Source organism: Adiantum capillus-veneris, chromosome 14 (assembly GCF_014529385.1).
Source record: "Adiantum capillus-veneris isolate H3 chromosome 14, ASM1452938v2, whole genome shotgun sequence".
Lineage (NCBI taxonomy): Eukaryota > Viridiplantae > Streptophyta > Polypodiopsida > Polypodiales > Pteridaceae > Adiantum > Adiantum capillus-veneris.
In genome coordinates this window covers 40,579,395-40,592,278 of record NC_140944.1, presented here as the reverse complement: position 1 = coordinate 40,592,278, position 12,884 = coordinate 40,579,395, and the positions used below count along the sequence as shown (strand labels likewise).

General features: G+C 39.8%; 1 protein-coding gene and 1 pseudogene across 1 annotated transcript; both read left to right on the top strand.

Moving 5' to 3' along the window:
• Positions 1–9,067: 9,067 nt before the first annotated feature.
• LOC147442250 (uncharacterized) lies at positions 9,068–9,589 on the top strand (annotated as a pseudogene).
• Positions 9,590–10,090: 501 nt separating this feature from the next.
• Positions 10,091–10,606, top strand: LOC147442249 (uncharacterized). Its single transcript, XM_086529350.1, has one exon. It carries the CDS (start codon positions 10,091–10,093, stop codon positions 10,604–10,606), a length of 516 nt encoding a protein of 171 aa, XP_086385476.1.
• Positions 10,607–12,884: the final 2,278 nt, after the last annotated feature.

The window sequence follows — 12,884 nt, the reverse complement described above, 5'->3', positions numbered from 1 at the left end:
TCATAACTCAGAATTTGGCTTGCAAATACTTCTTTGCATATTTTGGCAAATTTTCAAGTTATTTGTGATTATTTTGGCTCATACTTGAATTTTGGCATGTGTTAGGTGTGTACAAGTGATAGGTGATGTGATGATGCAACTTTCAAGCAAAAATAATGCAAAAGTAAATAATCGTGATTATTTACAACAATCACATTTTTCTTGCAAAACTTAAACTTTTTGACCTAAACACATTCTATACACCTAACATAAGTCCTCAGTTGAATGTGGTGAAGTTTGGTCTTGCCGACATCATTTTGTGCTTTGTCGACTCTGAAATCACCAATTTCTGTGACTACACTGCCTGTTGAGTTGGTTAGTCACTTTTAAGGCTGTGTTTCCTATTTTTTGGTTTTGCTTGAGTATCCTTCCTCATTTTTCTGGATGTTTTTAAAACTTTTGGGTTTTCATTTTAAGGATATCTGCCAATAATTTTTTCATTGACACAATCATGTGCATCTATCTGCATAAGGATCTGTGTTCTACTAAGGACTAATGGCATAGGTCTTGTTTTCACGTTTCTGGTGTCTCTTTTTTGTCTATATCATTTTTGTCTTCTTGATTTTTGGTTAGAAAAGTCAAAAAAACGTGTCCTCCCCTCCTTTCAGGAGTAGCTTAGCTCCTACATGTTCTTTTTCTGACCCCGAATCCTCTGAGGTATCTGAATGTTCTTCTAACTCATTTGTTGCATCGTAGTAGAGGTCTGAAAGACTTGTTGAGCTTTCATCAACTCCTTGGGTTCTTCAATTTCATCTTCAATGTGGAGGGTTGAAATCATTTGGATGGGAATTATGCCGTAGCCATCCTCATTGCAGAATTGAGTAGGCATAGACGTATTCACACATACATCCATTGTCGCTAAAATTTGAATCCATTCAAATGGCTCAAACAAATGCTCTGGAAAGGGTTCAGGTACATAGGCTTCGTCTGTGCAATCCCTTTCTAAAATACATTCTTCTCTTTTTAAACTTCCGGTTTTTGAAGCTCCACACATCCAAATAGGAGTGTTTTTGTTCAACCACTATGGAAGCTTAGTTTTAGCTGAAGAGACTAAATCATACTCTCGTATGGGTGTTTTCATCACATCTCTATAAGTGTGATCTTTTAGATTAACCCTTGTTATAAATCTCACTTGCTTCAAGTACATATAATTGTTTTCCCAATCTTGGATAAGCTGTACGTGTCGCATGAAAGGTCTTCCCAATATGATTTTGAATTTGAGTTTTTTCCCAAAGTCTACTATGGCAAAAGTGTGATAATAATCAATCCCACAAGAATTGACTATCACTTTTTCAAGCAGCCCTAATGATCTTTCAATGTGTCCGTTAGCCAATTGCAATTTCATTCAAGTTTGTATATGGCTGGCTATCCCCAGGATTCCCATACTACTTTTGTGGCTATGGCTATGCCTGCCCCAGTATCCAATATTGCCATGTTTTCAATGTCATTTTATTTCACTGGAAGGGTGCTTTTTCCTTCTTCCCCTTTGTAATATTCTCCAACTTTGTTCATTGGAACAAATTGAATCTCTTTGTTGTCCATTTTGTGTTTCACTTTTCTCAATTTTTTGAGATTAGCCCCGTTATTCCCACCTTCTCTAGGGTTTTCTATAGATCATTCCATAAATATGGTCTGATTTTAATAGTTCTCCCAAAGTAAGAGTGCATTGGCTAGGTGTAGACATGATTGAATAAATATTGTCTACTTCCAAGGTCTGTTTTGCTCTTTTTACTTGAGTGGTCTTACACACTATGGATTCATCTTCGTTATCTCCAAAGTAAGAGGGTAATGTTTTCAAGGTCAATGGTTTAGACATTCATGAAGCTTCAGATCCGCAATCTCCATACAAGGATTGTACATCCATGTCCATATCAGGAGGTAGATTGTCTAACCAAACTTCCTCTATAGGAGTTAACTTTAGAGTTAGGCTCCCATCATTGATCTCTTGAACCTTTTCCCCTAAGTGTCCTGGTAGTCTTCCTCTACAAATGAAACCCCGTCTAAGATATCTTCATTGTTCGACACTATAAGTTCTGGCTCTTTTGTTTCAAGGTGGGGTTCTACCACCACTTCAAATTTTTCTTTAGTGTCTCTTACCACAAGCTCCTCATATTTTGCCATACTTTCGAGCTTGGGTTTTTGTTTTTCCAGAATTTCTTACATGATTCTTATCAAATTTTGATAAGATTCAAGCTTAGATGCTTCCATGTCTAGAGAATGATAGTTTTTCCATTGGTTTTCCATGTTTTGGCCTGCTTTAATTCCCGCTTGGTAGGCTTCCAAGGCTGCATTAATAGGCTCAAAAATTTTATCAACCAAAATTACTCCTCCAAATTTCACGGTTGTTTGCTTGACTTCGTGTCTAGGTTCTTTCACCTTTTCTTGTAATAGATTTTTTGCTTTCTCCTCGATTTCAACTTGTTGTTTCTATTTTCTCATCTCATACCTTTTACTTCTGCTCTGGTCTTTTGAGAGGTAATTTTTGTATTCTCTGAATCATCAGAGGAGTTATGTTTCTTTTTCTTAGCTTGGGCTCTAGTGATTACCTTGATTGGAACAATCGGTTACTCTTGTATGAGCTAGTAGGTATCACTTGGACTATGTTTACTATTGTTTTACCCTTGTTTAAAGGATTTACAAGATAATCTTCTGGGAAGTGTCCTCCCTTTTTGCAACAGTGTATGCAATAAGCTTCAACTGGCTTGAGGTTCTTGTCAGGCTCTGGGAATTCATTTTACTGTTTATCTGCACCACAATTATGACAGTTTTCTATAATCATGGGTCTTACCATAGGAGGTCTAACACCTTGATTAGCTACATAATACATTGGTGCAAGCTCTGGTGGAGCATAAGTCACACGTTCTTTCATTGGTGGTGGATGTGAATTATACCAATCTCCTTCTACCATTATTGTAGATGGACTAGGCTTAGCATATGGTGTAACATGCACAAGTGCTTGTTCATCTATGACTCCCTCTGGGTGCATGTACTTTACAGGAACTACATTATGTCCTGGATACGGAGGTTATTGATCCAACACGGATTGAGGTCTTTCCATACCAATCGGTGGTCTTTGAGCTAGTGCCATGCTAGGTTGGTATCTGTACAATGGGTTTTCCTTGTGGCCTCATGGGCATGTACTGAACATTCCCATCATACTTTGGTTGGAAATATCACTCATTGGTCTCATGGTTGGTCCATTTACCCTCGATTGCACACCATTTTTGTGGTCTAATTGGTTGTCCATGTTGAGGTATCCCTTGTCCTAGTCCCCATCATAGGTGCTTTTTGCATGTTGTTCATCATGTCATTCATCCTTTTGAGCATGTCGTCTATCGCTGAAAGTGGTGCTGCAGCTACTGTTTCCACTTGCATTGGTTTGGTGGATGCTGTTTTTTCACTTTGGTTATCCTTAGGGACATCTTCTTTGTTGAAAATATCACAATTGTCTTCTAAGCCCATAGCATCTGACACACACTCTTCTAGGGTTGTATGCTTCTTGCTATAGAGTATAGCATGAAGTTCTTTGTTTAGAAGTCCCTCTAGAAACAATGACACTAGTTGTTCTTCTACAGGTATCCCTAGCCCTGGGCATTTGGCAATGTATTGTTTCATTCGAGTTGCACCATCCCAAACAGACTCACCATGTTTCTGTTTAAAGCTGTAGATTTGAGCGACAGTATTATGTTTGATCTCTGTTTTCGAACAAGTAGCTACAAAGCCTTGAGCTAATGTGTTCAAGTCCATGAGTGACCTTGGTGGAATGTTTTGGAACCATGTCAATGCTTTTCCTTCTAATGTCATTCCAAACCCCTCAAATTGAGTATGGAAATCAAACATGCATTTAGCTCCTAGCACTTGCTTAAAGCTTGCTAAGTGGTCATATGGATCCCCAGATCCACTGCATTTTCTGACCCATTTATGAAAATCAACTGGTATGACGCATCATTTTGGTTCAAATCCCGGTCTCTTGACAGTTGGTCCTGTTTTGAGTCCTTCAAACCACTCTGTTGGAGATAGTGACTCATGTAGCCCTGGACTGGCTTTAGTGTCACCCGGTTTTCTGTGTGATGAGGTGGTTTCTGGTTTCTTAACATTACTCTCAGATGATCTCTCATAGTGTTCATCTCTTGGAATTGTTTATGGTCCTTGTCCCAATATCCAATCCCTTATGAAATACCCTTGGTTTTTGGTTTGTTCTACCTCCTCAGGATTCATCATAACAAAGTTGTTGCTATAACAATCCCTAAACAGATAGGTTGATAGGTCTGCTGTCCTTACTATTTGATCTTGAAGATATAGATGATCTTCATGGCCGTTAGTTGTCCTGATTTGACATCCAAAATGTCTTCCTATTTGAATCACTTAGAAACCGGAACGAGAATGCGCTATAAGTATATACTCTCTTTTTATAAGACTAATCGCCATGGAGCTTAGGTTTACCTGGATCCTAACGAAGAGTATGCCATTCGCATTGATGACCATAGTATTGAGTTTGAAGAGGAGATCTGGGCAAACAAACAAGGAAAAATATACATGGATAGAAATGGAACTCGGTATTTACAAGTCGAAGACCCTGACGTGATAGACAAATGGGGTTTAGAAGTAAATACCATAATTCCAGATATGGCTGCAAAGAAGGACCACCAAATTTAGAATTCGAGGGATAGGATTAAGTTGATTTGAAGCCCTTGAAACGGCTTAGTAATGATAATCCTAAGATCAGAGTCTATTATTGGGAGGATAGATATATCAAAAATCTCTTGATTCTTGTCTGTCACGTGGGTGACCCGGGTTCATTCCTCGGTAATGGTGCCAAATGTGGGACGCGTGTCTAGCCTCACTATCCTATCTTATTACACTTTTAGCAAGAATCACGATTAAATTGTCAATCCATGGGACGAAGCTGACTCGACTAGTGCATAGAGGCTACAAGAGGTTGTCAATTTCTCGGAAAACAACTAACAACTCGCATCTAACTCAAGCTACACTCAAGTGACTGAAATCAACAAAAACCAATCGTTCATCGATAAACAAACATATTCGTTACAGCATCAACAAATGACATCCAAACGTAACAAAACTTCTAGAACAACTTTATAAGACCTAAGCACACATGCTTATGGTCTCAAACCCCACTTTAGGTCAAGTGCCAAAATCGTGATTATTAATAGTAGTGGATTTTTGACCTAGTCGTTTTCGACCCAAAATGCACCTAAATGCTTAGCAATGATGCCCCAATACCCCGCCTATGCTTAGTTTTTGATTTGGAAGTGTAAATTCCTACTTATGATGAAATTAGGCCGCGGGCTGGCGACGCCAAAAGCTACAAAATACTGTGATGTGTTTACGTCAATGCGTAGAGGTCTTACCTACGGTTGCAATGCAACAAACACGACTGCAATGTGACAACCGAGGAGGGAGTAGGAAGCATAAGAAGGAGAGAAGTGAGTGTCGTTAGCTCAAGCTGTGTATTTTATTATCCAAAAAACTTACAAATAACTTACAAATATTGGCTTTTATACCGTAGCCAAGGTTTTTGGTAGTCAAAACTAATAATTTGGGAGATCTAACTAAAGATAGACAATGACAGGTTGATACAATCTGGAAGCTTGTATCCCTAGCTCATCAATTACAAGGTGTATTTAAAAAAAAGGAGTTATAATATTCCTGATTTATCAAAAATAATAAGTGTTTTACAATGAGAGCTCCAAAAAATGGTATTTGTGGTATCCGTCTTAGCTTGCTGCTAACATTTTGTCACCATGTCTACTAGCAAAGACCATGACATTTATGACATAAAGAAGTTTGATGGCACTAATTTTCAACTTTGGAAGAACCAAATGTATGATGTGCTTGTCCAAAAGAAGCAAAAGTTGCCTATTGCCTGTGCGGCTAGAACTGAAGATATGCACATGACTCAATTTCAGTGGGAGGAGCTTGATGAGCTATACAGGTCTACGATTAGACTGCACCTTGGTAAGTCAGTGTACTTTTTAGTGTTAGAATGCAAGACTGCTCATGCTTTATAGCAGAAATTATGCGACACTTACAAAAAGGATACGACTAGCAATAAGGTTTTCTTGATGCAAAATGTTTCAACCTTCACATGAAGGAGTCAGCTAGCGTTGCCAGCCATATCAATGAATTTGATTCTCTTTTTGCCCAGATTTGTGCACAACGCATGACCATTGATGATAAGATGAAAGCAATATTATTGCTTTGTTCACTGCCACCCTCTTGGGATATCTTTTGCACAGCTGTTAGTAACTCTTCTCCTAATGGTACACTAAAGTACGATGATATTACTAGTGCACTTTTGTCAGAGGAGATGCGTTGAAAGACCATGAATAGCTTGCATTATGGCAAAGCTCATTATGTGCAAAGGGATGATAAGCAACACAAGAGCCATTCTTTGCAACGTGAGTCCAAGAAACATGGAAATAGAGATGTGTCAAAGGTTAGATCCAAGTCTCGTGGTCACCTCAATGTTCATTGCCATTATTGTGATAAGTTTGGTCACATAAAGAAGGATTGCTATGCTCAGAAGCATGACAAAGAGAAGGGTAAAGGTAAAGGCAAAGATCATGATGATAAAGAGGAGAAACCAAAGAGTTTGATTAAGATTGAAGAACTGAACATAGTTCATGATGACAATGATGCGAAAGACATTAATATGCTGACTGGAAATAATGATGTCTTTTATGATGCACATGACACTCTATATCTTTACAGAGTTCTATGCCAGTTGAACTCCTTGTTAGTGGTGAAGTATCCCATACATGGATTCTTGATTTGGGTGCTTTACTGCATGTCACACCTCATAGGCATTGGTTTACTACATACGAGGAAGCCATTGGCTCTATTTGTAATGTACCCAATATTTATTCATATAAATCATTTCAGATATTTTGTAAAGAAATTGAGATTCTCAATTTTGTGAGTCATCATGAGTTTATCAGAGCAATCGGATTGAAAATCGGGTTCAGAATCCATTTATTTATGATCTTTCTTTATGTGGAACCATAGGTTTATGTGGGAACCTAATCGATGTGTGAAGAAAAAGCTTGGAGATAGTATTTTTAGGAAAGAAAGAGAGGTGAGTCAAAATTAGGATACTTTTTCTTTCTCTCTTCCAAAATAGAATGAGAACTTGTAAGTATAGAGCTTTTTAAAATCGCGCATAGGATTCGCGAGCGCAAAAAAAATTATATTTTAATTTTTTTTTTAATTTTTTAATTTTTTTTTGAGGCCGCGACGACGCGTGAGCTTTTCCTTCTCCTATTCTTGAAACCTCTCAGTATTTTTAGCACCCCCCTAGTGCCTATATAAAGGACCCTTCTCCTCTCACTTTAGACACACACATCTACGGAAGCGGAAGCTCTCTCGCAATGACGTGCCGAAGGAAGCCTCTCTCCCTAAACCTCTCACTTTCAAGCAATCTCCATCTCCAATCGTCGACGTGCCGTCACCCGATTTGTGGACTCTCTCTCTCTCTCTCTCTCTCTCTCTCTCTCTCTCTCTCTCTCTCTCTCTCTCTCTCTATCAACGCGCTTTTCTTTTCTCCATTCCGAAGCTATGGCTCCGAAGCGGGTAACGCGAAGTTCTAAGGACGCCCTTGCCGTTGCACCACCAAGGAAGGTGGGAAGAAGGGTGTCAACTCCGAACGTACCTCATGCGGAAGCATCAATCGATGAAGAAGTCGAAGCCGTCCAACCGCCAACACAAGAGTTAGCCGCACGCGTTCCAAATCCGGTAAAACAAATTTATAAATTAGGCATAGTATTCATGGTGACCGGTAAGATGAACTTAGATTTAACGTTACCTTAAACCGACCAAAAACGTGATTGTTCAATCACATGAAACAAGCATATGTTTCATAAAGTAGTAAAAGTATTGCTTTTAAAAATTGTTAATTTTTTATAAAGAAATATTGTTGATAAGTAATTATGGTTTGAAAATATGATTTTGATTGATCTTGTTGAAAGAAACATTAAGAATATGAAATACTGAAAGAAAACCTTATTTCCAGATGGAACTCGCAGTTAGCGAGAGGAATCCGCGGTTAGTGGAGATTAAAGTTGAGGTCATCAACTTTCCTTTTTTTTACCTTGCGGTTAGCAAGATGCCTTGCGGATAGCAAGATGTCCCTTGCAGTTAGCAAAAGGGAAGTATTCGCATCTCGCAGTTAGCGATTGGGAAAAACCTTTGCAAAGGCTCTGTCGGTTAGACAGAGAAAGTCCGTGGTTAGCGGCAAAACTTGTATAGAAACTAAAGACTCTTTTTTTTTGCGGATTCTTTAACTCTGGTTATGAAGGAATTGTTTGGTGATGTTTGAAAGGATTGTATTAAGGAACTTGTGTTAAGAATTAATTAAGGAACATTGTTGTATATGTCGTGGTAGTAATTAGATAACATTAAAAGAACGGGTGAGTGCGGTGTGGAAAGTGGGGACTGGCTCAGGTTGCCAGTCAAGGATGGGTGGATTCGATTAGTCGAGTACTTTTCACTCTGTCTTTGTTAGTTAGGGATTTATCTCTTGTCATATTTTGGATTTAAGGATGGCGGCTGTGCCTCTTAAATGCGGGGAAAAAGGCGTTGTTTTTGAATCCTTAATATGTGAAAGGGGATTTTCTTCTCTTATAATGTAGGATCTAGAGTCCATAGAACCTTTAACCTCATTGACCTGGCTTGTGGCGTAGGGTCTTGTAACTACGAACACAGCAGGTGGAAGTCTTCTTCTCTTTCATTGCTCGTATCCTTGCTTCTCATTATCGGAGTAGGGTGTCGTCAATGGATTTAGAGGGTAAAGAAAGCTATCTTCCAAGTTGCCCCGAACTTTGAGGATGGGGACCTTACAATTGGTATCAGAGCCAAGGATAAACAGAGGTTAACCCAACGTTAAGAGGGGAATGTAGGGAAAGAATATTTTTTTTTCCACTATTGCTATTTTTGTTTCTAAATTACTTTGATGTTATATTCTTGCGTATTTATATATAACACGTTCCAGGATCAGCATGAGGCATACATGCGATTTCAGGTGTTCAACATCATGTACATGTCTGCGTGCCGATCAAACGACTACGACTTTCGAGCATTGGTCATGAGGATCCTTGAGATATCGACCACTCCGCCGCGTTTTCGAACCCAACGAGGATGGTCTCGAGCCTGGTGGTCTCATGGGAGTACTTTTACCATCAGGGCTCGAAGCTTAGGGAATTTAAATAATGATCTTCGCCACATCAAATGGTGCGAGGAGCTAAGGCTGGTCCATTACTATACCTTTTGGCCAACCGATGTCAAAGCAATGGCGGCAAATGGAAGCGTCAACCTCAATCGGTGGGTCTATGACAAGGTCATTGCAGTCGTTCCAAAAGACCGAGTGGTTGTTATAGGAAGAACTAGCCACTTCTTGGGCAAGGGATGGACAACAGGATTACCACAACTCCCCTCCACTTATCGACTATTAGCCCCTATAGAAAATCCTCCGCGCTTCTTCCTAAAGAGTGCCCAAGAATAGCACAACTTCAAATATACACCTCAGGATTAGGGTTACTATAACATTTTGTAACAAGGCCATTGGTATTCTTAAATCAATAGAAGACGTTGATTTTTTTTGGGAAGAGAAACGGACTCTTGATAAATAATCTACTCTTGAGCTTAATTGAGATTTGGTGTTCCCTACATGCTTCACGATAGTAATTGATGCAACTAGTGCTGGGAACAGAAAGCTTGTTAATGCGTATGGGTTGCAAATAATAAACTTAGTTGTTTTGTTCAAAAGAATTGAGTGACTGGTCAAGTCATTGATTATTTGTTGGTGAAGATCCATGACTGGTTAAGTTATGTGATTGGACTAAGTTATGATTGGTTAAGCTATGTGTTGAACTCTAAAAGATTAGATAAACCCAATACTTTAATGACTTAAGTTATTATAAGCATTGGTGTTAAAAATTTGCAGGAGAACCCTCAAATTGCTCCTATAGTGGAGAATCCTCAGAACGATGCCTTATACACGGAAGTTCAGGAAAAGAAATTATTGCTCAAACAAATGCAACCACCCTCTTTTAAGGGTGAAGGTGCCAATGTGGAAAAGGATGCGGAAGTCTGGATTGAAGCTATGGACGATTATTTCTCAGCTGCCAAGACTGCACCTGCAAACCAAGCGATGCTGGGGATGTTTCGCCTTACGGGTGAAGCCAAATTATGGTGGAAACAACATTGCCGTGACATGGGAGTGTTAGAAAATTCCGAGAATTGGAGGGAAATCAAACAAGCAGTAAAGGAAAGATACCTACCCCCTGCTCATGAAGCGTTAAAGATGAACGAGTTCTTTAGTCTGAAGCAATACAGCCTAACCCTGGAAGAGTATTACTCAAAGTTCGTAATTCTTAGGCGTTATGCACCACCAATGACGATAGAGCAACAAGTAGCTCGGTTTTGCCAAGGTTTAAGAGAACCCATTTGCTCACGACTAGAAGCCATGAAACCTACCATTGTGCAAGATGCCTTATTGCGAGCCAAACCTTTGATGAAGGAGCAAGGCATAAGGAGGAGAGTTGAATAGAATCAGAGTTTTAATGGTGCTAGACGACCAGTAAGACTTTCCAATAATGAGAGGCGGCCACAAAGAGCCTACGCTGCAAACGTGCAAAACCCTGCAAGGTTGGATGTTCGTTGCTTTGAGTGTGGAGAACTGGGACATTACCGGAACAGATGCCCACACTTATCTAACAGAGCAGCGGTGGCAACGGAGGCAGACCGAAGACACCACCCTATTGAAAACAACACTGGACGAGGTGGTGGACGTGGACGAGGGCGAGGAAGAGCAGCAAGGGCATTTGGAAGAGGTCAAGGTAGGAATGCACATGCACGTGTAACCATAATAGAACCTACCATTGGTGAAGAAGAAGAAAGAGCGACTATCTATGCAGCTATTGACAACCCTGGAGCTCAACGACAATTTGCTGTTATTCAGACCCGAGCCACTCATCAAGGTAAATCTTTTAACCTTCTCATCGATTGTGGCAGTACCCATTCTTTTCTATCCCCAAAATGTTTACGAAAGTTGAACCTAAACCAAAAACAAGCTAAACCTATGACAGTAGAATTGGCTAATGGGAAAACCGTAGTATCTCGACATTCTGTGGGAATCCTTGATTTTGAACTAGGAGGGCACACTACTTCAACTTTCTTTAGAACCCTACCAGATGGGATGTACGATGGGATTATTGGGATGGATTGGTTATCTAAGAATCAGGCTAGCATCCATTGTGGCCAAGGTAGTTTGAGCTTTAGAGATAGTCAAGCAAGGCAAGTCAAAGTGCAAGGGAAAAGTGGGAGCCCAAAGATTCAATTAGTGAAGGCAAATCGTCTGCTCAAGGGTATGGGAGCTGGTCAACAGGTATTTGTAGTCAAGTTGAATAAGGTCGATCCAAATTCAAGTGATACAAAACCCTCGTGGCTTCATGAATATTCATATATTTTTCCTGAAGACCTTACCTCCCTTCCTCCAACCCGGGAAATTGATCATGAGATAGAGATTCTCCCAGGAAGTGAGCCCGTGTCAAAGAGACCTTACAAAATGGCCTTACCGGAGGCAATTGAACTAAAGGAGCAGCTTCGTCAACTTCTAGAACAGGGATTTATTAGACCAAGCAAATCTAGTTGGGGAGCACCGGTACTTTTTCAGAAAAAGAAAGATGGGACTTTACGACTCTGCATTGATTATAGGGGACTAAACCAGGTAACAATTAAGAACAACTACCCTATACCCCGAACCGATGAATTGCTGGATAGGCTACATGGTTCTAAGGTCTTGTCAAAGATAGATCTAAGATCTGGTTACTATCAAATCAGAATAAAGGAATCAGATATTCCAAAGACAGCTTTCAACACCCGTTATGGCCATTTTGAATTTATAGTAATGTCATTTGGTCTAACCAATGCTCCAGCTACATTCAATAGATTGATGCAGGATATCTTCAGGCCTTACCTAGACGATTTTGTCCTTGTCTTCTTTGATGATATTCTGATCTACTCAAAAGATGAACAAGAACATGAAGCTCACCTAAGGAAGGTGTTAGATATTCTTCGCCAGCATAAGCTATACGCAAAGATGAGCAAGTGTTCATTCTTCTCTCCAAGGATTGAATACTTGGGATTTATTGTGTCGCAAGAAGGAATTTCAGTAGACCCCGCTAAAGTTCAAGACATTGTTGAATGGCCTCGGCCAACTAATGTAAGTGAGCTTAGAGGATTCTTGGGAATCACAGGCTGGTACAAAATCTTTATAAAGAATTATGCGGTGATCGCCGCACCCTTGACAGACCTCTTGAAGAAAGGAGCAAGGATCAATTGGGAACCAGTACATCAAGAAAGGTTCGACCAACTTAAGCAATATGTGATTACGGCCCCATGTCTAAAGCTACCAGATTTCAATCAAGCCTTTGAAGTTGTCACTGATGCTAGTGGAATAGCAGTTGGAGGAGTGTTAACTCAAGAAGACAGACTAATAGCTTTCACCTCACGTAAGCTTAAGGGTCATGAAAAGAACTATCCGACCCATGATCTCGAACTGTTGGCAGTCATTCATGCTTTAAAGCTATGGAGACACTATTTATTGGGAAGAAAGTTTCGACTTATAACTGACCATAAGAGCTTAAAGTGGATCTTTACCCAAGCAACCTTGAATATGCGACAAAGGCGATGGGTGGAACTTTTACAAGAGTATGACTTTGATATTCTCTACCGCCCTGGGAAAGAAAACACGATTGCAGATTCGTTGAGTCAAAAACCTTTTGTGGGACTCATATCCTTACCTAACAACCCGATCATTAAAAGGA